The 21,762-nt window shown below is 41.2% G+C and overlaps 1 protein-coding gene across 1 annotated transcript in view; it reads right to left on the bottom strand.

Moving 5' to 3' along the window:
* itga10 (integrin, alpha 10) overlaps positions 1-21,762 on the bottom strand; it is a 30,690-nt gene that overhangs the window by 1,992 nt on the left and 6,936 nt on the right. Inside the window, exons 2-22 of the mRNA XM_075465592.1 lie at positions 15,147-15,258; positions 14,920-15,029; positions 14,721-14,809; positions 12,004-12,118; positions 11,771-11,898; positions 11,090-11,238; positions 6,737-6,887; positions 4,327-4,492; positions 3,773-3,846; positions 3,543-3,687; positions 2,777-2,925; positions 2,488-2,631; positions 2,172-2,378; positions 1,955-2,085; positions 1,597-1,763; positions 1,080-1,222; positions 868-978; positions 681-766; positions 430-571; positions 242-334; positions 60-136 (exon numbers count right to left, since the gene is read on the bottom strand). Coding sequence (XP_075321707.1) covers positions 60-136; positions 242-334; positions 430-571; positions 681-766; positions 868-978; positions 1,080-1,222; positions 1,597-1,763; positions 1,955-2,085; positions 2,172-2,378; positions 2,488-2,631; positions 2,777-2,925; positions 3,543-3,687; positions 3,773-3,846; positions 4,327-4,492; positions 6,737-6,887; positions 11,090-11,238; positions 11,771-11,898; positions 12,004-12,118; positions 14,721-14,809; positions 14,920-15,029; positions 15,147-15,258 — 2,689 coding nt within the window. The remainder of the gene's footprint in view (positions 1-59; positions 137-241; positions 335-429; positions 572-680; positions 767-867; positions 979-1,079; positions 1,223-1,596; positions 1,764-1,954; positions 2,086-2,171; positions 2,379-2,487; positions 2,632-2,776; positions 2,926-3,542; positions 3,688-3,772; positions 3,847-4,326; positions 4,493-6,736; positions 6,888-11,089; positions 11,239-11,770; positions 11,899-12,003; positions 12,119-14,720; positions 14,810-14,919; positions 15,030-15,146; positions 15,259-21,762) is intronic.

Genomic DNA, 21,762 nt, shown 5'->3' on the forward strand with positions numbered 1-21,762 from the left:
GCTATGTTTATCCTTCAGTATCTTAAAATGAGAGCACAATATAGCTATGAGTCAACTACCTGGTGGCACTGAGCTTCATTTGCACTCGAGTTTGTAAAGATGTGCAGCTGAACTCAAACTCCAACATAAAGTGAACCTGCAGACAGTAGAGACAGCCTGCTGAAGTGACACATTTCACCTGAAGGGAGAGAACTGTGAGTGGGCCGAGTGGGGAAGAGCCGTTTCCTTAGCATGAGCCTACCTTTGACTGGGAGCGAAACACTGGATAGCTCACATTACACGAGTGGCTGTTTGAGCCAAGTGTTGTACACTCGATCTTAAAGTGGGCATCCTCCTATGTTGACAGAAAAGAAAAATGAATTGATATAAATGAGAATGCCTACTTGCAAGTGATGCTACATTTGTTGGGATCGTGTGAGTGTGGTTTACCCTGATGCTAAGGCTGGCGAAGTGGAGGTTGCGTGAATAGTGCAGTGTCAGGCTGGTGTTGTAGGCGTTTTCCAGTCTGTTCTGAAGCTCCACTTCAACAGCCAGACGCCTACGAGGGCTGCGAATTACATAAGGCTTCTGTCTGTGGAGAAAGCATATAGTCATTCAGGCCTAACAACTGAGAAGATGTTCTGTTTAACACCTTTGGAGATAAAAGTGAATAAAGATATCTGTGCATTTAATATCTTTACCTTGTCCCAGAGATGTTCATGTGTGCCTTCAGCACCAGGTCTGTTGTGCAAACATCATCCTCACCGCAGTCCTTAAAGAACGGGATCTGAATAGGTGTACGTAGAGGATGAGAAGGCATGCTTTCATGTACCGTAGGAAATATGAAGCAGGGAGTGCGGTAGTAATGCTAACTTTTGTTCCACTCACAGATTTGTTGACAGTGATCGGCCAGCCTTCATCCAGAACTGGACCAGTTTCTGTGTTGTTGATCTTAAACCTCAGTGAGAAGCGGATGGGACGAATGTAATCTGCTGTGTCCTAAATATAAAGATAAAAAGAAGTGTCACCCTGTCCTTTCCACGTGTTTGTCAGTGTGAGATGGAAGGTGTGTGTGTGTGTGTGTTTGTACCAACACTCACGTAGACATGGAAGGGCAGTTTGTAACAGAGAGTTTCTCCTGTGCGGACACGGACCGACATCTGAGTCTGTCTGTGGGAGCTGTCATCAAACAGGGCCCGTGCTGACAACTTCCTGTCATCCAACATGGCCAACACCCACAGATCTTAAGAGAAAGTAGACAATTATGACAGGAGGTGAGTGTTGATTCTAATTCTAATTTGGCCTGTTATCAAGCGCTGGGGCGGCTAAATTATTGAATCCCAGTGAGCAGAAGGAGTGAGTTAAACATTCACAATTAATTTGCTTACCAGTGTGATATGACTGGATACTTACTACCTTAACAATTAAGACTTCTGTCATTTCATTTACCGCCTGACATATGAGAAATTTATGAAATAGTTTCACACTTTTGTGTTTTGATGATATAATGTTGTAAATTAAACTTTATTTTTAAACTTTACAATTAGAAATCAGTCATGAAATTGCAGATGGGGCTCCCTGGGATGCAGTGTTTAAGAGAAAAACAAAGTGATCTACCAAAAGCGTTGCCCTGTCGTCCAGAGGAGCGTGAGATGGCTCTGAAACAGGCTGTGGCGTTCAGACAGGCGGATTCTCTGCCTCCCCTCTGACACGTCTTCTGAATCACGTTGATCGAGTGCGGCTGGAAGGACAGACTCACATTGATCTGGACGATGCTTCGAGAGCTAGGAGAGACAATTTTAAAAACATTACCGATGTGACACAACACAAAAGTAGCTGCCAGTTGATTACCTGTAAATCTTTTGCTTGTATTTTTAAAATGTGGAAACTTATCTGTTAAAGAACATGTCTGGATGCTTGCTGCTATGATTAAAATCTGCACTGGCAGAGACTCTCCTTCTCTGCGACTTCTCACCTGAGCAGCACAGCACTGCCCTGCGCTCCCACTGCCAAGTCTATTAAATCATCTCCGTCTAAGTCCAGCCGTGCGCTCACACTGCGGCCAAAATACTTCAGGGAGGGGGAAAGCGACGACCCCGGTATGTGCTGTGAGGACATGAGAGGCAAATGTTAGTTTGACTGAATTCTGATGAGCACCAGTGAGCTTGTAGGTAAAGATAAAAGGGAAAAACCTGTTTATAATCGTGGTTGATGTGAATACCGTCTCCGTGGTAGATATAGATTGCCCCTCTGTGATCATCCTCCAGTGGAGCTCCCACCACCAGATCAGTGAAGCCATCGTGATTCAGATCTGGAGCGGCTGCCAGTGCGTAACCGAACCGAGCGTCCTGGGACTTCTCCTCTGACTTCAGTGTGCCATTATCTACAAACACTTGCTCCTGGGAAGCAGACAGAGGAGAGATGGAAAGATGGATGAGTTGAAGGGAACAGAATATAATAGGCATATTATTGTAGTTTGAACTGTGACTCGACCCACTGCTGTCTTACCCCACTGAGGGTGTAGATGTAGACTTTACCAGCCTCCTTGTTGCCTGAGCCGAGGTACATTGGGGCAGCAACCAGAAGGACATCAGTGATTCCATCCTGATCAATATCCAGTCCACACACTTCACTGCCATAGTAAGACCCAATCTGAAGACAAAAACATGTTATTCCATCTAACCCCCAGTAGGTGGAGCTCTTGTTATAAGATCTAAAAAAAATAGACTTTCACAGCTTTCTGTGAGAATAGATAAACCTGACAATAGAAAGAAGACGTTCATGAAAAGAGCTTCACCTGTTCTCCATTTAATGCCTGTACGATCTCGACCTCACCAGCATTACTGAGTTCAAACAGAATGACTTTGCCTTTGTGTTTAAATCGAGGAGCCCCAGCTACATACAGCCTCCTCCAGTCACCAATCAGCACAGATGACACTGTGTAACCTGCAATCACATATAAATACACTTTAGCGTGGTTCATGGCGTTCAAGAAAGTGCTAGTTCTACTCTTTTAGTAAAAATGTTTTTATGGTTTCTTATAGACACAACAGTGAATGAGTTAACTCTAAAATAAAAAAGGGCCATTTTTAATAATGATTTCTTTAATAACCTTTTTTTTTCCATTGGTGCTGCATAAATGAAGAAAAACTAGCTAGAGGAGGTTTTCTGTGGAAACACATCTTTTTTTCTGGATAAATAAATACTCGCATCGGGTGAGAAGGTGGCCCAGGACACATTAGCTTTTACATTGTTCAACAATGCAGCCACATCTGTCCTACACTATCTCAGAATGTCCCGAATGCATCCTGAATGATTTTACACCTGTGCTTCAACTTTATGATCGAAAATACATTTATGTGTATTTTGTGGGTGTCTGAAGCCCTTTTTCTATTCATGGGCACTACAGGTAACGGTCATTTTAGGCTTCACATGAGCTTTGACTGGCACTGGTTAACTTAGAGTTAATTTAGAATATAATCTGTAGATCAAATAATATTAATTATGTTCAACATGATAATAATGTATCAATACAACAAACACGTGGATTGACATGTGGGTACCTAAATAAGCAGCATGATTTTTGAGCTCCACTGGAAACTCGCTTTCAAAGGCCTCTCTGGGGGGTATGATTCGTCCATTGGTCCCTTCCTTCAACACTCCACCATCCCAGTCGTAAGCGCCCACCATCCCAAACAGGATACCATCCTGAGGAAGGGAACAGGGAATGGATGAGGTGCAAACTCGGCTGACTGATGGCACACAGATGATAATTATGACAGGTAGCACTTACATCCAGTGTGTGTGTGGAGAAGCCGATCTGAGACATCTCCATGTGGAACGTGCTCTGATTGTAGCCCAGCATACCTAAAGGCAGACAACAAGTCAGCTCTCTCCTTCCTCATGTTCCTTCGCACATCTCCTCCCTTCCCTTTCCTTCCTCTGCCTCTCAGTATCAGGTCATTCTCACCCTCATTTACACCTCATTTTCCTTTTCTCTTGTCCCTTCCTCTTTGATTTCCCTGAGCATTTAAGGGTGGCATCACTTTTCATCAGCCTTTCTCTCAAGTTCCTGCATCTACTGACAGCTGTGCACACCGTCTATGTTTGTTTTCTCTCTCTCGCTTTCTCCACCTGCTCTTTTTCTCACGCAGACCTGATGTTGCCTTTACTGTTCAGTCTTAGTATTTCCTATCAAACAAATGATCAGTCTGAGTAATGAAAGGCATAGATAATAAACAGGGGAAACTGAACTATCTTAGTGGTATGAAGTATGACAAGCAACAGCTATTTACTCATTTTAAACATTTATTTCTGTCTTCTGGCTCTCTGTCTGAACACTGTCACCTTCCAGAGTGAAGATCCGGTCTCCCAGAGCATCCACAATGTCATTCAACGCAGCTTCATCGGTAACGTTGAAGAAGTATTTATCATCCGGGTCACTAGCGATGTATTTGATCTCATTAATGAACGTCTGAGGGTCCTGCTGTTTCCGGATATAATGGCCCAGAACCTAAAGCCCAGAGCGGGAGAGAAAAAGAATTTAAAAGGACAAAATATAGAGGAAAAAAGGAGGTCAGTAAAGCTGGAGGGTGAGAGTGGCTAAAACAAACTGATAATACACGCAGGCAGTATCATAGAAATACTACTCCATCTTCCTGATGGACAGCGTCTTTCAGTAAACGTCTGAAATAAATAGATCTCTGCCTGTATACTTGAGTCATCAAGCCATACTTCAAGGCCACAAATTGACTGGAAAACATGAGGTGGGAGGAAAGGGCAGCCATTGGAGATTTGTAAATGAGGAGCACAGGCATAGCTTAGAGAGGTGAAGAGATGACTGATGCAGAAGATCTGCTGCAGCAAGAGCGGTTAATGGCTTAACGACTGAAGTACAAATGAGAAAATTCCATAGGAGAAACCAAACCCCAGAATCTCCCCCTGTGACTCTGGCTGCCAAGGAAACTCAGGAAATCCTCTGTTTTTAAAGGGCAGGGGATGCAGCAGGGTATAGTGTGTAATGTAAAGAGTCCTTGTAAAATGTACATCAAGACCTTATATAGAAGTTGAAAAGTTCCAACACAGAGAAGAAAAGAGATTAACAAAAAAACTAAACATAAAAGAGTTATTACTGAAATTCACATTTCCTGAATTTTTGATTTGACAATGTACTTAAACATTGGCATACGTACATTGCGCTGCATAAACTGCTCAAGCGCATATACACATTTTTTGCCCCTGTCCTGCACTGATGTATAAAACACAATCTGCTGTGACTGGATTGTAGTTTGAAGGGCTCTGACCTCGTAACATAATACAGTGAACACAGCTTACAGTCTGCTAACCTTTGGCCTCTCCCTGTTTCTACCCAGATGGATGGGATTTAGACCTCAGAGTTACATTTATTTTAAAGGTATCATGAACTGTAAGTTCTCCCAAGTTACAAAAAAAAGTCGACATTCTGCACATTTCCTTGTTAAGATTTCCTCTTTGGGCCACAAATTATTAATAAATTCGGATTTAGTTTGAATTATTCAGCTGTAACATATTAAAGTGTCAATGCTTTGGAATGCTTTTGGAATTGAAGTCTTTTCAAATATGTCAATTTGTGGTCTACAATTTTGATCATTCCAGGTGACGAGAACTCTATTTGTTGCTGCTACATTCTCAATCATTTTAATGGCATTGCAGATCCCAAAACCACTGAATATTACATAATATGTTTTATATGTTTTCCAGATTTAAAAAAAATCAGTGTGGCGTTCAATTTAGCAGTTTTGAGAAAAATATCTCAACAACACATGGATTCCAATGAAATGTGATGCAGACATGAAATGTCTGCTTCTGGATTGACTTGAATGACTGGTTATCCTCTCCCCTTACACTTTGACCAGTACTTTCATGCATGGACAGACACCTTCACATCCCACATCTCTCACCAACCTCAGATATGCTCTGTGTTTAATGTTAATTTACTGACGACAGAATACTTTTTGCAGCTTTGCTACAATATGTTGACTGCTTTCACACACTTAGATGCCAGCCTCTCCACCGGTGGTTAGCGCCGTTTAACCTTGGCCAGATTCTACAAAGCTCTACAATGTGTTTCTCATTCACAAACACTTTCACGCCACTGCCAGAGTTCACATGTCACCGGCAGAAAACTGGGGGTGTCAAACTATCTGGGCCACAGCCACCCCCAAATCAGTTCATGCAATCTTCTAAAATTGCACTTAGCTACCCTTCTTTCATGTTTGGCCCCCTTTCTCCTCTTCTGTGGCTCCAGCAGAGTCTGAAGGTTTCCCAGCTTCTCATGTGGGACAGGCAGGGGTCGCGCCATTAGAGTCTGTCTGCCCTTGTGATGCTAACCACTCAAGATATTACCACTCCGTGCATTTCTGTGTGTTGAAGGGTGGGGCTGGACAGGAAGACTTTTTGTTTCCAGTCAGCTATTTTAGTAGACCCAAGGGGTTCATTTGGTAATTTGGTGATGCTATTTTGGAGGAGTAGTGGTGATATTGTGTGGTTACTTGTGGTGTATAAAGTGACTTTGCCACATTTGCACAATGTATCAGGAATGTCACTGATTCTCTGCACACCCCACTGATAACGTAGGTCAGTTGCTTGTGTGTTTCCCACTATAGTTTCACTAGTTTGAGTCATAAGAGATCCTGAATCAATAATCTAAGTGCCAGGAGCCATGAACAGTATGAATCGTTTTGGGTTGGACTTGTCCATACTTGGAAAATATACTCACAGCGATGGCATATCTGGTGATGTTTCTGCTCTCGCAGTTCTCTAGAGCCTCTGGCAGGTCCTCCCCATCATGGGACTCTCCGTCGGTCACCACAATCATCACCTTGGTGGCGCCCTCCCTTGCTCCACGCTCAGCACTGAATGCCTCCGTGCTACAAAGACAGAAAGCGGGACCAATGAAGCTGGATGCTATGTAATTCTGCCATGTTGATCCTGCTGAACTGAGTTTAATCTGAAATAGGAAGCAGGATAGAAGAAGAGAATTCAAATGTAGTCATGAAACAAGTGAAGGGGAGGAAACCAAAGAGGATCCAGTCACTTCGGTTCCTGAAATGTCAAACATTCTCTGTGAGATGATATACAATATCAAGTGCTTCTCTGAGAAAATGAGTAGCTTAAATAACACTCGGACAGCTGATTTGAGTTTCCACCTATCAAGCATGTTCTAAATGGCCCAGTTCATATCCTTTTCTCTCCTTTATTAGGGACACTTAACACACATACCTCAGCTGCCGGTTGACTCAGTTTGGTCACTGCGAGCAGTATGTGTCATTGCACACAGTGACCACACCTGTGCATTCCCTTCCAGCTGTGCTATGATACAGAGAAGACAAATGCATGAGCAGACTCAAGCCACACCCTGTTTGTCTGCAGAAAACCTGTTTTCTCTGGGACCTGTTTCAAGCGTTGAATATGGTTGGTAAGCCTCAGACCAGCACACACACACACACACACATACACACATACACACACACACACACACACACACACACACTGGATGAGGGAGAGTAGTCACTGCAAGTGATCTCAGTCATTTTCTGGCCTAACTGCAGCCCTTGCCTAAATATAACATTGTGGTCAGCCGCAAGAAACTCAGAGTTAAAAACAACCATTTCCCTCATCGAGACTGCAAATTACATAGGGTGCAGAGAAGGAGAAGAAAAACAGAACAGAGGAGTTAAGGCATCATAAGGAAGAGGAACAAATAAAAGAAAAGATTGATGAAAATGAGAGAAAAAAAACAAACTGATGAAATATGTCCACGGAAAATGGGGAGAAAGAGAACAGCAGAAATCTTTCTGCACTGTTCTCAATGATTATATTTCTCATAAATCATAACGTGGAGTAAAACAGGTGGCAGGGTCAGAGACACAGATGACTGCAGTTGGATGAGAACATAAGGGAGAAAAAAGACAGACAAGACAAATGGAAACAAGTCAGAGAAGGAAAAATAAAACACCAGGGAAGGGGAGATGAAAGAACAGAGAAAGTGAGCTGAGCTAATTGGGAGGCCTGGCTGTATTTACAACCCATTTTATGGAGTCACAGCAGTGTGGTAATGACACGGCACAGCGGTCTGTGTGTGTTTTTGTGTGGGGCTGAGTAAGAGTGCCTCAGACGTGTGGAGAACTAAAGAATTCAGTGGCTAATCCAACCGTAGAGGGTTGTTTGATGTTAATGAAGCAGTCAACAAGTCTGCATTCAAGCTGCCTCTAATGTCATTTTCATGATGAAATGACACTCATCTCCCAAGTGCACAGGAAATATACATACTATTTTATTATCATGTATACTTTAGATGCATTAGCTAAGTATAACTGTCTGGAATTACCATTAAGGATATCGACAACATAATTCTTACTCATCATTATATCACTAAAACATTGTTAAAAACAGCCTGAAATAGCTGCCCATGCAAGGATTTTCATCGGATATTGGTTCATCAAAGCACTGGTTAATAATGTTGATAAGCTATTTAGAAGTTACAGCAAAATGGAAAGACGTTCTTTGTATTTCTTGTTGACAGTTCCAGCTGTGTACAGGCTGCAGTGATAAAACCTGTCAGTAGCCTCTTAGTTGGCATGAAAAATTACATATTTGAAAAAAAAAGATTAGAAATACTGAATTAAAGATACATGCAATTACTCAGTGAAGCTTGCCATACGTACTGAAAGAAGCTATAAAATACATTGAGGGTTAGAAGGGTTACATTTGTACCCAAAGAGCTGCTTTTAAGCCTTTTGGGAGTTCAGGTTCAGGTCAGGTCCATGGGAGGAAGTTCAGTTACTCCCCATAAACAAGTAAAGGTCGTTTGAATGATGTGTGAATGATGACAACCAATACAACGCTGCATTGCTTAGTTTCCTCACATTTCTCACGTTTACATTTGTAGACTTTGTTTCAACCCATTTGGGTGTGAGAGATTAATCAATCATTGTTATAAACTACCATTCATGTTGCCACCAGGTCCAAAACAGTCAAAACCCAGAGAAAGTTCACTTGAGGTACAATCTGAATTCCTATTTTTTCATCCTTTCTTTTAGCCAGAGTCTGAAGCCATAGCCATGTGTAACTCAAATTGATAGATTGAACAGTTTGCATATGTCTCTTGTTGGCTCTTTTGAAAAAATCTCTTTCAGCTAAGTTAGTGGGTCATGGTTAAGTTTATAATAAGGACAAGGTTAGGGTTAAAGGTTAAATGTCAAACATGCAGTTAAAAGGGTTAAAGTTGAGGTTAGGAGGTCACAGAATGAATGCTGGGAAAGCTAGTGGCTGAGAGTACACTTACAGGGCAGCATACATGAATTTAATGCGTAATGCGTCAGTCCCTGATGTCTGTGTAGACGTTCATTTGTGCATGTGTGTACTGTATGGGTCTCTGTGTGTATTTTTACAGCTGCAGGCGCACTACTTGGCTGACCAGGCCATGCCACACCTGCAGGCATGCTGAGCTAGCAGTCATCCAGCCCAGCTCAGCTAATCTCACTGTTTTTCTACTCTGTCACTCTCCTCCTCAATGCCAATGATGCTATCTGTCAATCTGTACATGTGTGTGGGTGTTTGGGAGTAGTCATATTTTAAGTTGTTGTCTTTTCATAATAACTTCTCTAGAAATCAACTGTTGCCTTATTTGAGTGTGTTCTTTTTATAATCTGAAACAAACTTTGGGTATATGAGAAAGCTTTCACTGCAGAAATATGTTTAAAAAATGGCTTCTGAGTAACAACTGCTATTTTATTTGCTTCTTGCCTTCTAGCCTTGTTAAGTATTTAAGTATTTTGATAGTCTTTTTTTTCCATCTGACGGGGAGAGAGGACTGACTGTGACAGTGAAAGTTAAAGAGAGCAGAGTGTGTACTGGACTTCTCATCATGGCGTTTTGATAGCTAAGTTGTATCTTTTTACTGCTTCCATCTCCAGTTACTACTCATTTTAAATGTTCCCTCTAAAATTGTATAAAACTTTTACCTTTAAATGTACCAGAAAGCAGGAACTCTCCAATTACCTGTGTGCTTGTGTCTGAGTGTATGGAAGCAGAACGCAGCTCCAAGCCATGCATCCCAAAATGGTAGTTGTGGCCACACATCAGGTCTGGGTGTGGTGCGCTATGTGGGTATGACTTTAATAAAGCAGGAATTTTATTTCTAAGCGAAAGAGAAATTTCGAGGCTATTCACTCCGTCGGTGAGTCTCAACCTGTAGAGCTGTTTCTTTAGACTTGGGTTACCAGTTTATTTTCTCTCCAACATACTTTTTCAAAGATAAGTTCTAAAGGTGTGGAGAGCTAAATGAACAGATTTTTAGCGACGTAGGGAGCAGCACCACAAGCTCTAAATATAATAATTAAAGAAATTTGATAAGAAAACCATGATACTTAAGAGTTGCCTTAATTAACTGTCCAGTAGACATGGAAAAACAAAACATTCAGAGATGTATTAGTGTTTACATAGCAAAAATGTGTTCTATTCTTATTTCTTTTTGGCTCTGTTTTTGGCCCCTTAGAGAACTATCAGGCTAATGCTAAATGCTTTACTACAAGTGGGTAATTTTGCCCAGCTTTCCATGAGCCAAATTTGTCCTTGTGCTTGGATGGGTTTCCTTCCACTGGCCAAATACATGCTTGTTAGGTTAATTGATAATTGTATGAGAATGTTTTGAATGTGAGCGTGAATGGTTGTATGACACCTCTTACACTATGTCAGCATGAATGGGAATGTAATGAAGCTGGCATCCTCATTAGTATTGCACGCCTTTACAGACCAAGAGCTACAACATATCTTATGTAGAGCCATGACTGGTGATACATTAAACAGAAAAATATTTTACACAGTTTAATCCTTTCATCATCTGATAGACCATTCATCAGATGTAGTGTGCAGCACAGAGAGAAGAATGTACTTGAAGAAAATAAACCTGATTATAACAACAAATTCTCCACTGTTATATTTAGAGACAAACCACCAAGAATGTTACTCAGAGATCTAAATGGCATGACAGTTTCCAGTTAGCCGGCCAAATCTGCAGCATGTTTGAGAGCAAGAAAGATCAGTCAAAAACAGTGACGGACAGGCATACCAGGCCTTTTGGATAGCGAATGCAGTGCGCGTCTCACGTCCCTCCTGTCGGCTGATGTTCTTGGCGGCCTCCACCACCTCCTGTGTAGTCTGGTAATCCTTTAGAGACCATTCATGAAGTGCTATCTCACCATACTGCAGTATGCCAACCTGAATACACACAAACACAAGTATTTCAACAATGCCACATGTCCATGGTTGCTCTTGCACATGATTATGGAAAGTAACATCTGAGACTTGTTTCTGGGGTGAACTATCTCTTTAAGTACCAGTCCTGTTCTTAAAGCAAACAGCACTGTTGGGGAATTTTTGAATTCATTCAAAAACCAGAGGTATTTCCTCTTCACCTCACATTGCCTGCTACCCTTCACCCCCCACCCTCCCTTTTCATAACTCAAACCCCCTCTCACTCCTCTTGGTTAGCTCATAATAATGCTCCTACATCCATCCCCTCCAACTTCCAGTCCTCTTCAAGCTTTAGGCTCATGTCCCTTTACGTTACTGCAGAAATTTGTTCTGGTCACATTTGCTAAACTTGCTCTTAACATCACTTTGTTCATGTTTTCATTCAAGGGGCTACTGTGAAGCTTGTCTTCCTGTTCTGGGCAAACCCACAAGTTTCCAGAACTAATGTAAATAATATTGACAGGCAAAGCTAAAAGACATCAACTTGCGTTGTTACCTGCATCTGGTCTGAGCTGATGTGGAACTTGCTAAGGATGTTGCTGAGGAAATTCTGGACCTCATACCAGGGGTAGATACTGTTGGAGCCATCCAGCACGATCACGATATCCATGTATGTGGGACACCCTGCCACATGAGGGAGTATACAGATATTTGGTTGGTTAAAGCAGGCCTCAGTAGCATGCCTTTTTGCTTCAGTGTGTGTGTATGTGTGTGTAAATGTGTGGTTACTTTGCACAGTTGGAGCGATGGGCTTTCTTGGTTTTAGATCATCGCTCACAGAGGCACAGATGCCGTTGCTGAACATAGATGTACCGCACTCCTTTGACCAAAGAGGGGCACATGCCTACCAAACACAAGTACACACACAAATACACACACACGCACACACACAAACACACAGAACAGCATCTGTTTTACAGGTGAAGCAATGTCAGGAGCAGCTACAGTTAATTTGAGCACTTTGAAAGTTTTTGTGTTCTGCTTGCAAAATGCGGTATTTTGGTTGTTATCAAAGAGTTTGAATACACAGACAAACGTGGCCAAGTGTCCCATATATAAACTCACACACACACACACACACACACACACACACACACACACACACACACACACAATAACAGCAGAAAGGAACAAAAAGAAAACAAGTTATAAGAGGGAATAAGTCATGGAAAAACTACAACAGTGTGGTTTTGAGGACAGAAAAATGAGGGGGAGACAGAGAGAGAGAGACTATTGTTGACATGCTGGCAGTCACTGTTGTCATGAGCGGTTTAACAGAGCTGGAACACAAGACCAGCGAAGCAATTTAAATCTGATTGCGCTAAATGTAGGGTGGGGGCCTGGGGGGGGTGTCAAGGGGGCATCCTATAAAAATATTTTTGTCTTCAAAGCATGCCGTTTATTTGGTTTTCATACTAAGAAGAAAAGTATTGGGGGAGCGCAAAGTGGGGGGTAAAAGAGAAATTCAGCCACCAAGACAAAAGAAAGAGACTGAAAGTGGGGTGAAATGAGGGTAGAATGACAGAAAGAGAAACATCCTGGTTTTTCTTGCCCTGTCATTATGAACGGGTTTCTCCTTCGGCACACAGACAGGCAGTGAAGACGAGATGGAGAGAGAGATGAGAGGAAACCACGGAGGGAGAGGATGGAGAAAAGCAAAAGAGGTGCTATGGCTTTTGGTAGGCCTGTCATTAACAAAAGGACGGAGACGCATTCCGATCCTGTTATAGACCTGACCACTGGGGTTAACATAAACACTCACGGACACATGCACACGCACACACACACGGACACACTTTAACACACTCACATTAAAGTGGCCAAAACTGGCAAGAGTTTGTGAACTGTACACGACTCCACACCCGAAGTAGCACTAAAAACCTGGTAGACACCAAAACACGCACGCACACTTGCTGAACACACATACATAAACACCCAGTCATCCAAAAACACACTCATAACATACACTCTTAGCTAAAGCAGCAGTGTTTTTTGCCTGCGAATCAGAGGCTTCATGACAAAAGAAATTAGGACCGGATAACAATAAGGCGAAAAAGCTGTGATTATCAGAGCTGTAAACTTAAACTGGAAAGACACAAGTGTCCTAAAACAGACTGATCAGAGGCATATCAGATTGGACTTACTGGCCGACATACATCTGTTAACAATATCATTGTATTTAAAGCACAACAACATCACTGATTGTAGAATATGTACAGCACTAATCAGACCTCCAGGCTCTGACCATCACTGCCCCAAAAAGTAACTTAGAAGCACAACATGAACATTCCTTGTTCTGAAATTTCACATGAACTAAAGCCGTAACATTTCATCTAAACAGGGATTCAGCAATGATTTAGATAAGTGACCAATTGTTTTATCAAGCTGAATAAGAAACACTTGTTCGAGCTGGTAAAAAGTGACTATCAGAGCAAAATGAATAGATTTCAGTTTGAAGTCTGTCAGATGGATAAAACCTGAAGACGCTGCCTTGTGCTCTTAGAGCTTTAATTCAACAATTCACCTGATTAATTGGGTTAGACATATCTATAGATTTGTCAATAGAATAGTGTGGAGTATGGCACGCAATCAAGATTAACACCAGCTGAGGTACAAATTTTGGGTTTGGCAGGTAAATGAAATTGGATCACATGATTTCCTAATTACAGTGGTGTGTTTTCCATGCATACAGGCTGAGTGTAATATCACCTTCACCATACTTACTGATACGTCAGCAATTCAAAGAACAGCTTCCTATTGGTAATTATATCTGTTTAACGATGGTTAATGTTTTTGGATGGGAAGAATATGAATGACAACAATTTGATTTGATTTGTGGTGTTTTTTCTTTCTTTTTTTTCAGTTTAGAACATAACTGGAATTCTGAAATCATCAAATCATAATTGTCTCTTTGAAAGGATGATGAAGATGAAGTTGTTCAATTTTATGGCCGGTAAATAATATATTTTGGAAGGTACATTTTCTAAGATTACAAACTGAATGGCAGCAGAAACCAGCTGACTTACTTTAGTAGCTCTAAAATAATTCTCATTCCGACCTGCATGACTTGCATCTTGACTTCTGATTTGCATTAGAGAAGTTGTTATGACACATTTCGAATAATCTTATAGTTTATGCCTGTGTATATGTCATTACACATGTGATTCATTGATACATAAAGAAATTTGCCTTCTTTGAGCAAGACATCAGCTCGTCTGTTTTTAACTTTTTAGAGATACATATCAATCTCAAAAAGTAGGGAAAAGAAGTGCAGGGTAAGGTAACCATGTATGGTCAAATAGAGACCTACCAAGAGAGCTGATTCATTAAGTTTCTGTCAAACAAACAACCTTGTCTCACCACATCCCTTCAGGCCCCCACATACCAGCCCACTGCACATGTAGCAAAATCAAAAAGCCTTGTTATAAAGAGTTTCGACCACTTACCAGGAAGCCATCTGGCGAATCTGGCGTGAGGGTCATTCCCAAGTGAGAATTCCTCAGGTTTTTAGAGACGTTCTTCAGAGCAGTCTCACCTGATGTGTGACAGACAGACAGACCGGTTTAACACTGGGTTATAACATGTGAACCTTAATGAATGATTTTCAGAGATATTGATTTAGTTCAGGTTATTTGTTTTCATCACCTAGATTTACTTTGCTACACTTTGAGTTCCTCTCCTCTCCCACAACACATTTGTACACATCTCCTTTCCTGTTGTTGGGTGGCCCGTCCCACGGAGCACCAACCAGCATCCTTCAACAAAATGACTCAGTTATCATCAACATACCACCAGGCATCTTTTTGTGTGTGTAGATATTCAGATTGTTTTAATGAGCAGGGCCTCTTTCCCTTTTTTTTCCCCTCACTTACGATTTCTCTCCATCGACTTCATGCTGTAAAACAGAGAAGCCAAACAGGGCGTCCTCTGGGCCGGTGAAAATGCGCGGGTGCTTTACGTCTATGTTGAAACACTGACAAAACTCTGGAAGACATAAAAAATAAGGTTACGGTATTACACAGGTTACACATCCCAACAACACTTTTTTTCTGTGCTGCCGCCAAGTATTCATGTGATTCAGAGAAGTTTAATTTGACTTTAAACAAACTAGGATACCAAATATATATATATGATTACATTTAGAGCACTTTTATGTGATTATAGGATGCAGCTACAAAATAACTTGTTTTTAATGTTTCGCACAGTATCAACATTAAAAGTTTTACTAAAGACTTGAGCCATGCTGAAATGAAAACCTCATTAACAGAAACGTTTTTCAAAATGTAACTGACACCTAAATCAGTAATTATTGTAACTTCTTTCAATTTAGAGAATATAAACAAATCTAGAGTTTGATGCCAGCAACGTACTCAAAAAAGCTGGGAGACAGGCAGACAAATGCAGGGATGGTAAACAACCATTAACACTGAACTGTTTGTACAGGTGTTGGAGCGGCATATGCTGCAGTCAAGAAGGTCTTGGTTCTTTCAGCAAGACAATGCTGAACTACACTCTGCATTAGGAGAAGTTACAACAGCATAGTGAAAGAGTCTGCCTGCAGTCTAGATCTGCCACCCGCTAAAAACCTTTGTCAGATTCTGGAATATATAGAAAACTTATGTGCAGCTGAAATGCTTTATGAAGCAAGTGAACATTTTATTGGGAAAGAGTCCAGACTAAACTTCTATGTGTCATGTGTTTCATGTTAACCATCTGAAGAAGGCTGAGAAGAAACATATCATGAAGACATGGATCCAAACATTACATTTCAGGTATTTAAAGATGCTCTGTATGTGGTAGGAGCTACGTGTGATTCGATTACTCTGTATTCTCTGTATGCTTGAAGAAAAAAAGGAAGTACAATGTCCCTGTTCTGTACCATCTGTTTGTTATTACTCTATTATGGTTTTAAACACTGAGCTTCCTTGAGTTCCCCCATGCTGCTTTTTCGTGACCCTTCAACTCCCCTTCTGGCCCCTGTTAATGCACTTAGAGAAACTCTTATTATTACAACTCTGTATTATGATTGTCGCCTCGGGTGGACAAAGGGTTCATTAGCTACTTGTTAGTGTATTACTCTGTCGATAAATAACAAGTGGCCTGGCAGATGGTGCCTCCTGACTCATGTGCAGAATCTCTGTTCATTGACTCTATTCACCTTCATTGACATGTGAAGGTGTTAAAATCCCTTCACATGTCAAGGTAAAAATCCCTCTGACACTCGTTTGTCTCACTCTCAAAGATACAACAGCCAGTCTCCTCAGGTGACAGTGACAAAACATGCTTGTGTCCCAACTATTTTGAAACATGTTGCATTTATCAAACAGAAAATTAGCACATATTTGAAAAAAAACGAGCAAGTGGACTTTTTTTTTTCCAAAATAGAGTTCTACTAATTTGTTAAAGGAGAGTTAAAGGAGAAAATGGATGCCTCTCTTCTAATGTATTAAATTCTAAACTACAGCCATGAAAACTTCTATATGCTATTACATGAGGAACAGAAAAGGAGAAACACTTAATTTTCTTAATCATACAAAAAACACAAACTGTAAACAACATACTACTGTAATATGGGGGTTTGTGTGTCCACTTATTTCTTGATTATTTAATATTATCGTGTGACATCAGAGTGACATCAATCCTCTCATCAAGATATTGGCAAGAAAGTCTTCAAAATTTGTATTTCCCAAGATGTTTTTTACTTTTATATGAGTCAAAACAGTAATTGATATTAGTGGAAAACATGCAAAATATTGAGTTGGAAATGATGTGGGTACAACAGCAGTTGCCATCCAGTGCTGAGTCAGGTTATTATTTTATGAAAAGGAGATGAAAGGGGAGGTGTCAAGAAGACGGATAAACAAAGTGACCAAAGGCAACCTCTGAGGAAAAAGGGAGTTCAGTCTGAGGGGAAAGAGGGAGAGGAGAGAGAAGGGAAGAAGCAAAGCAAGGAAGGGTGTGGGTTAGAAAAACTCAAAAGCATAGTAAGCCCCCTGTTATGACACACAAGCCTGCCCTTCATACATATTGGGAGAGGTGAAGGAGAAGAGAGAGTAGCAAGATGGAAGGCAGATCTCTGAGTTGTTAACATTAAAATTTTGCTCACAGTGGCAAAAAGGAAACAAACTGCTTTTTTATGCACAGTTTGCTACAGCAATCATAGGAAAACAAAAATAAAAGATATAGTTAGATTAAAAAAGAATAATGGATTGATTTCTATTTAGCAGCAGCACTTAAAGGAATGGTTTGGCGTAAAATGATAATTTGAGCATCACATGGTCATGCCACATAATTTATATGGGTGATGAGCCTTTCTCCGAAAGACCGCGGCATTCCGAAGTTGGCTATTTTGAAGTGTTTTGTTAGAAACGCAGCCAATGCAACTGTACGGGGCCAATTTGGAAAATATAAGAAATCGGTTGTTTTTCCGCGATAAACAAGCTCAAAAGCGCTACATACTTCAGCTGTGTCATAACAAAGGCCTCGTCAAGCAAACCAAGGCACAGGGAAGTTCATCGGACCACACAGCCTTTCACTGGCTTGTGTTTTTTGAGGCATCACCGGTAGTTCCAACTTCTGCTTCAAGTTATCAAAGGGAGGCTGAGACGCAAATATGGCAGAAGACGACCATAATTTTTTTGAAGACGAGCCATTTGCGTTTGGAGGCCAACCATACTTGTTTGAGCCCGAATATACAGACGAGGAGTTGCGGGAACGGGAGGAACAACAGAGATGTGCGGAGCAAGCGTCAGTGGGCGCTTCTGCTCGGTCGCGTACTGGAGGTACATGGTGGTACGACAACCGGTGAAAACAAGCCAGTGAAAGGCTGTGTGGTCCGATGAACTTCTCTGTGCCTCGGTTTGCTTGACGAGGCCTTTGTTATGACACAGTTGAAGTATGTAGCGCTTTTGAGCTTGTTTATCGCGGAAAAACAACCGATTTCTTATATTTTCCAAATTGGCCCCGTACAATTGCATTGGCTGCGTTTCTAACAAAACACTACAAAATAGCCAACTTCGGAATGCCGCGGTCTTTCGGAGAAAGGCTCATCACCCATATCAATTATGTGGCATGACCATGTGATGCTCAAATTATCATTTTACGCCGAACCATTCCTTTAAGCTGATATTTCGGAGTATATTTGTAAATGATTCAAAAAATTTCCCACTGATTCAGCATTGTCTTCCCATACCTCTATAAACTTGTGATGGACAGTTTCAAAATGGCTTAACAAAAAGGGGGAATACTGGCTCATTACTTCATATGCAGTAGTAGTTCTCAACAATGAATTACCCACAATGCAACTGAACCACAGACAGTTTGGGACTGGCCTGCGTTAGCAGTGATTAATTGTTGCAGTTTGGGTAAGTCGGGTCTGTCACCACAGCTGATACAATCCAGCACCAACCCTTCAGATTTCAATGTGTTATGTTTTGTCAGTAACAGCTAATGTAGCCATGAGCCGCTAGCCACAAGCAGAGGCATGCGGCAGGCTGAAGAGGTCTGGTAGCCCACTTGTAACTCCATATTTCCATATTTATTCTCGCTTTCAGACTTGTAAATTTCAGTCCCAACTGACACAATCTGAAAGCACATAACTTTATTACAGTTTGTGCAGGGACATTTGATGCCTTTAGTCATGCTCCACAAGACCTGTAAACTGACTCAATTGTGTAAAATTGATGTCCTTAAGGTAGACCAGTCTGTATCAGGGTGTCAGAGCTTTTTGGCAGTTTCTAACCCTCTTCTCTAAAGTAACCATAAGCGATATTTTACAATAACAAAGCATTACAAGATAATCTGAAAATGATGATTCTCAAAGGGAGGACAATCGTTGCTGCTCAGATTCTTGAAGATCTCTCTGCTTTTTCCATTAAATGGTCACTTCGTTGAGAAGAGTGTGTAAGGTTGAACAACCTAAAGCTCCCTGGTGTCTGCACTTCACTGTATGTTCTTAACATCAGACAGTGATTTAAGCATTAACATGCCTTTAACCGGGAGGGATGTAAGGGTAGCCCTTAAGAGATGGGCTCCCTGCAGTCTGGATCTCCCTGCCAACCAGACAACCCTGTGTCACAAAATCACTTCCAACTCTAAACATCCCAACCTGCTCTGAGGACTAAACAGTCTTGACCTCAGGGTGCGCCTTGAGGGCAGAAGTGAGGTCCCCATCCATTGACAGTTGGTCCAAGCCGGGCAATTGAAACCCAAAACCAGCTGCATGGTTTCCACATCTGCTTGAGTGCAAGGCCTATGTGTGCATGGACACAAACTCACCCCACGCAATGGCTGCAAATTCTCTGTTATCCAGAGGTAACTATCTACCAGATCTTGAACGTTGATGAATAACGATGACAAGACTGTGTGAGATATCTAGTTCCTGTGGATTCTGAGTGGAAATCTGATGAAATTGGATTTTGTGATGCAGTTCATCTTAAATTACAGAGTGTTAAATTACACCTCCACAACATGACACAGATCTTCACAGATATTTAACTTGTCCCACTTGTGTGTCTAATGTATGTTATTTGTTACCCTGGACGACAGGGTGCGTTGAATATTTTACGTTAAAGAGTGGTTTCTAAATAAATTTGACCTGGCATGAAATTTAGCAACATGCCAGTGCATTTGCAGTGACCGTCTTTCTGTAAACTCTGCGATTCCGCTGGAGAAAAGGAGCCGAGGGCAGGGAACACGACCAGATCACCAGCTACTCGTGCACTTTCCCAGAAGTACACGCTGACACACACACTCCACACAAACACCTTGTCCAGGCCAATGAGAGGGGGATTCCACTTGGTTTAGAGAGGGAAACTGGATATGTTCACTGTTTCTCTGCCATCTCTGCTCCTGCTTTTCCCACAGACTGTAGTTGCTTCTACCTGTTCTTTCATTTTCCCTCGCAGATGTTTTTTCTGGTAGTCTCATCAAACTTAGTCAGATTTCTTCTTTGTCTCGTGTCCAGATTCACTCACTGGTGATTCTTAGCTACAAAGATGTGGGTTTCCAGTTACACCAGGAGCATGGGTCTAGAAATGACAATGTTGGGCTGTTTTTCAGCTCACCACCTTGATACATACGGAGATTTTTGAACAACTATTGCACTGATTGCCGGGGGATTTTGGGGTTAACATAAGTGATTTATACCTAACTCGATGACTCTCTAATGTGCATAGGTTGTGAAGTATTGCACACTCATTCATGTGTCCCCTAAAGACATGTTGCAGTAACTGTGATGATCCTCTGACTTTCCATCTCATGCTGGCATTTGGTCAGATTTAAAATCTGTGTTGTACTTTATGACTAAACACCTGCAAATATAATGACAATTGCAGCAGCCTCAGTTCTACTTTAGAGTTATTTAATAAATGTGAGCATGCAAAGATACCTAGCAGTGTCTGAAATTGCTTATTTCTTTACTTAAATATGGTATTATGACTGCATAATGCGTTTATGATGACAACTATGGCAGCAAAGTGCACTTTGAATATGTAGGGGGGGTGTTTTCCTCATGAATACTATACACAACTGCAGGCACAGTGAAACCATAGCTGTTCTTTTCTTAGTATCCACTTAAAGTCCACTTGGAGGAAGTGGTATTTGGATGTGCAGTAGATTACCATGTACAGAAAGACTCCTGCAGTAATAAATTCACAACATCCACAAATCCTTGCGTAAACTTTGTGTCAAGCAAACCCCACCTGAAGCCCAAGGTAAAATATTCACCTAATGTTCAAAAAGTTGCATGTGGAGCATCATAGCTACACCTCTAACTGATCAGTGGTTGCTAACTTGGCTACATTGCTGAGAGGGATCTACCCCCAACTAATCTTTAGCCTGTAGGGAGAGAATAAGTTCACATTGAAGATTTACTTTATAATTTCCACATCACATGATACATTCATATTTATCATGCCAGTTGTTAGCTAACAACAACACATTCTTATTCTCATGTGCTGAATATTTGTCCTCACTGTGTGGTCAGATATGCAAATAAAATAATGAAAAACAGCATTTCAGAAAAGGACATTTCAAAAAACACATTACTAAATTGTTATGTATAAAGGGGGCGGCATGGTGTTACCGTGCTGGTGAAGATTCCAGGTTCAAACCTCAACATTTCAGTTTGGAGTTTGCATATGAGTGCCTGCTTTTGTGTGGGTTTTCACTGAATCCTTCCACAGTCCAAAGACAAGCATGCTGGGTTAACTGGTGATTCTAAATTTGCAAAAGGTGTGAGTTTACATGGTTTTTTGTCTCTCTGTGATGAATGGACTATCTGTCCAAAAAGAACACTGCATATCTGGGACAGGTTTCTAATATGGATGAATGGTGTAAAGGACAAATGTTCTAGTTTTATCTGAAATGTCTGTGTTTAATTTTCCATTTTGTTGCTGTTTTCTGATTCTGTTTCATTATTGGTTTAGCTGTGTTCTCTGAAAGGATACAGTCTGAAGTGTACCCAAATAATTCAAACTGAATGTAGTT

Source organism: Odontesthes bonariensis, chromosome 5, assembly GCF_027942865.1.
Source record: "Odontesthes bonariensis isolate fOdoBon6 chromosome 5, fOdoBon6.hap1, whole genome shotgun sequence".
Taxonomy (NCBI): Eukaryota; Metazoa; Chordata; class Actinopteri; order Atheriniformes; family Atherinopsidae; genus Odontesthes; species Odontesthes bonariensis.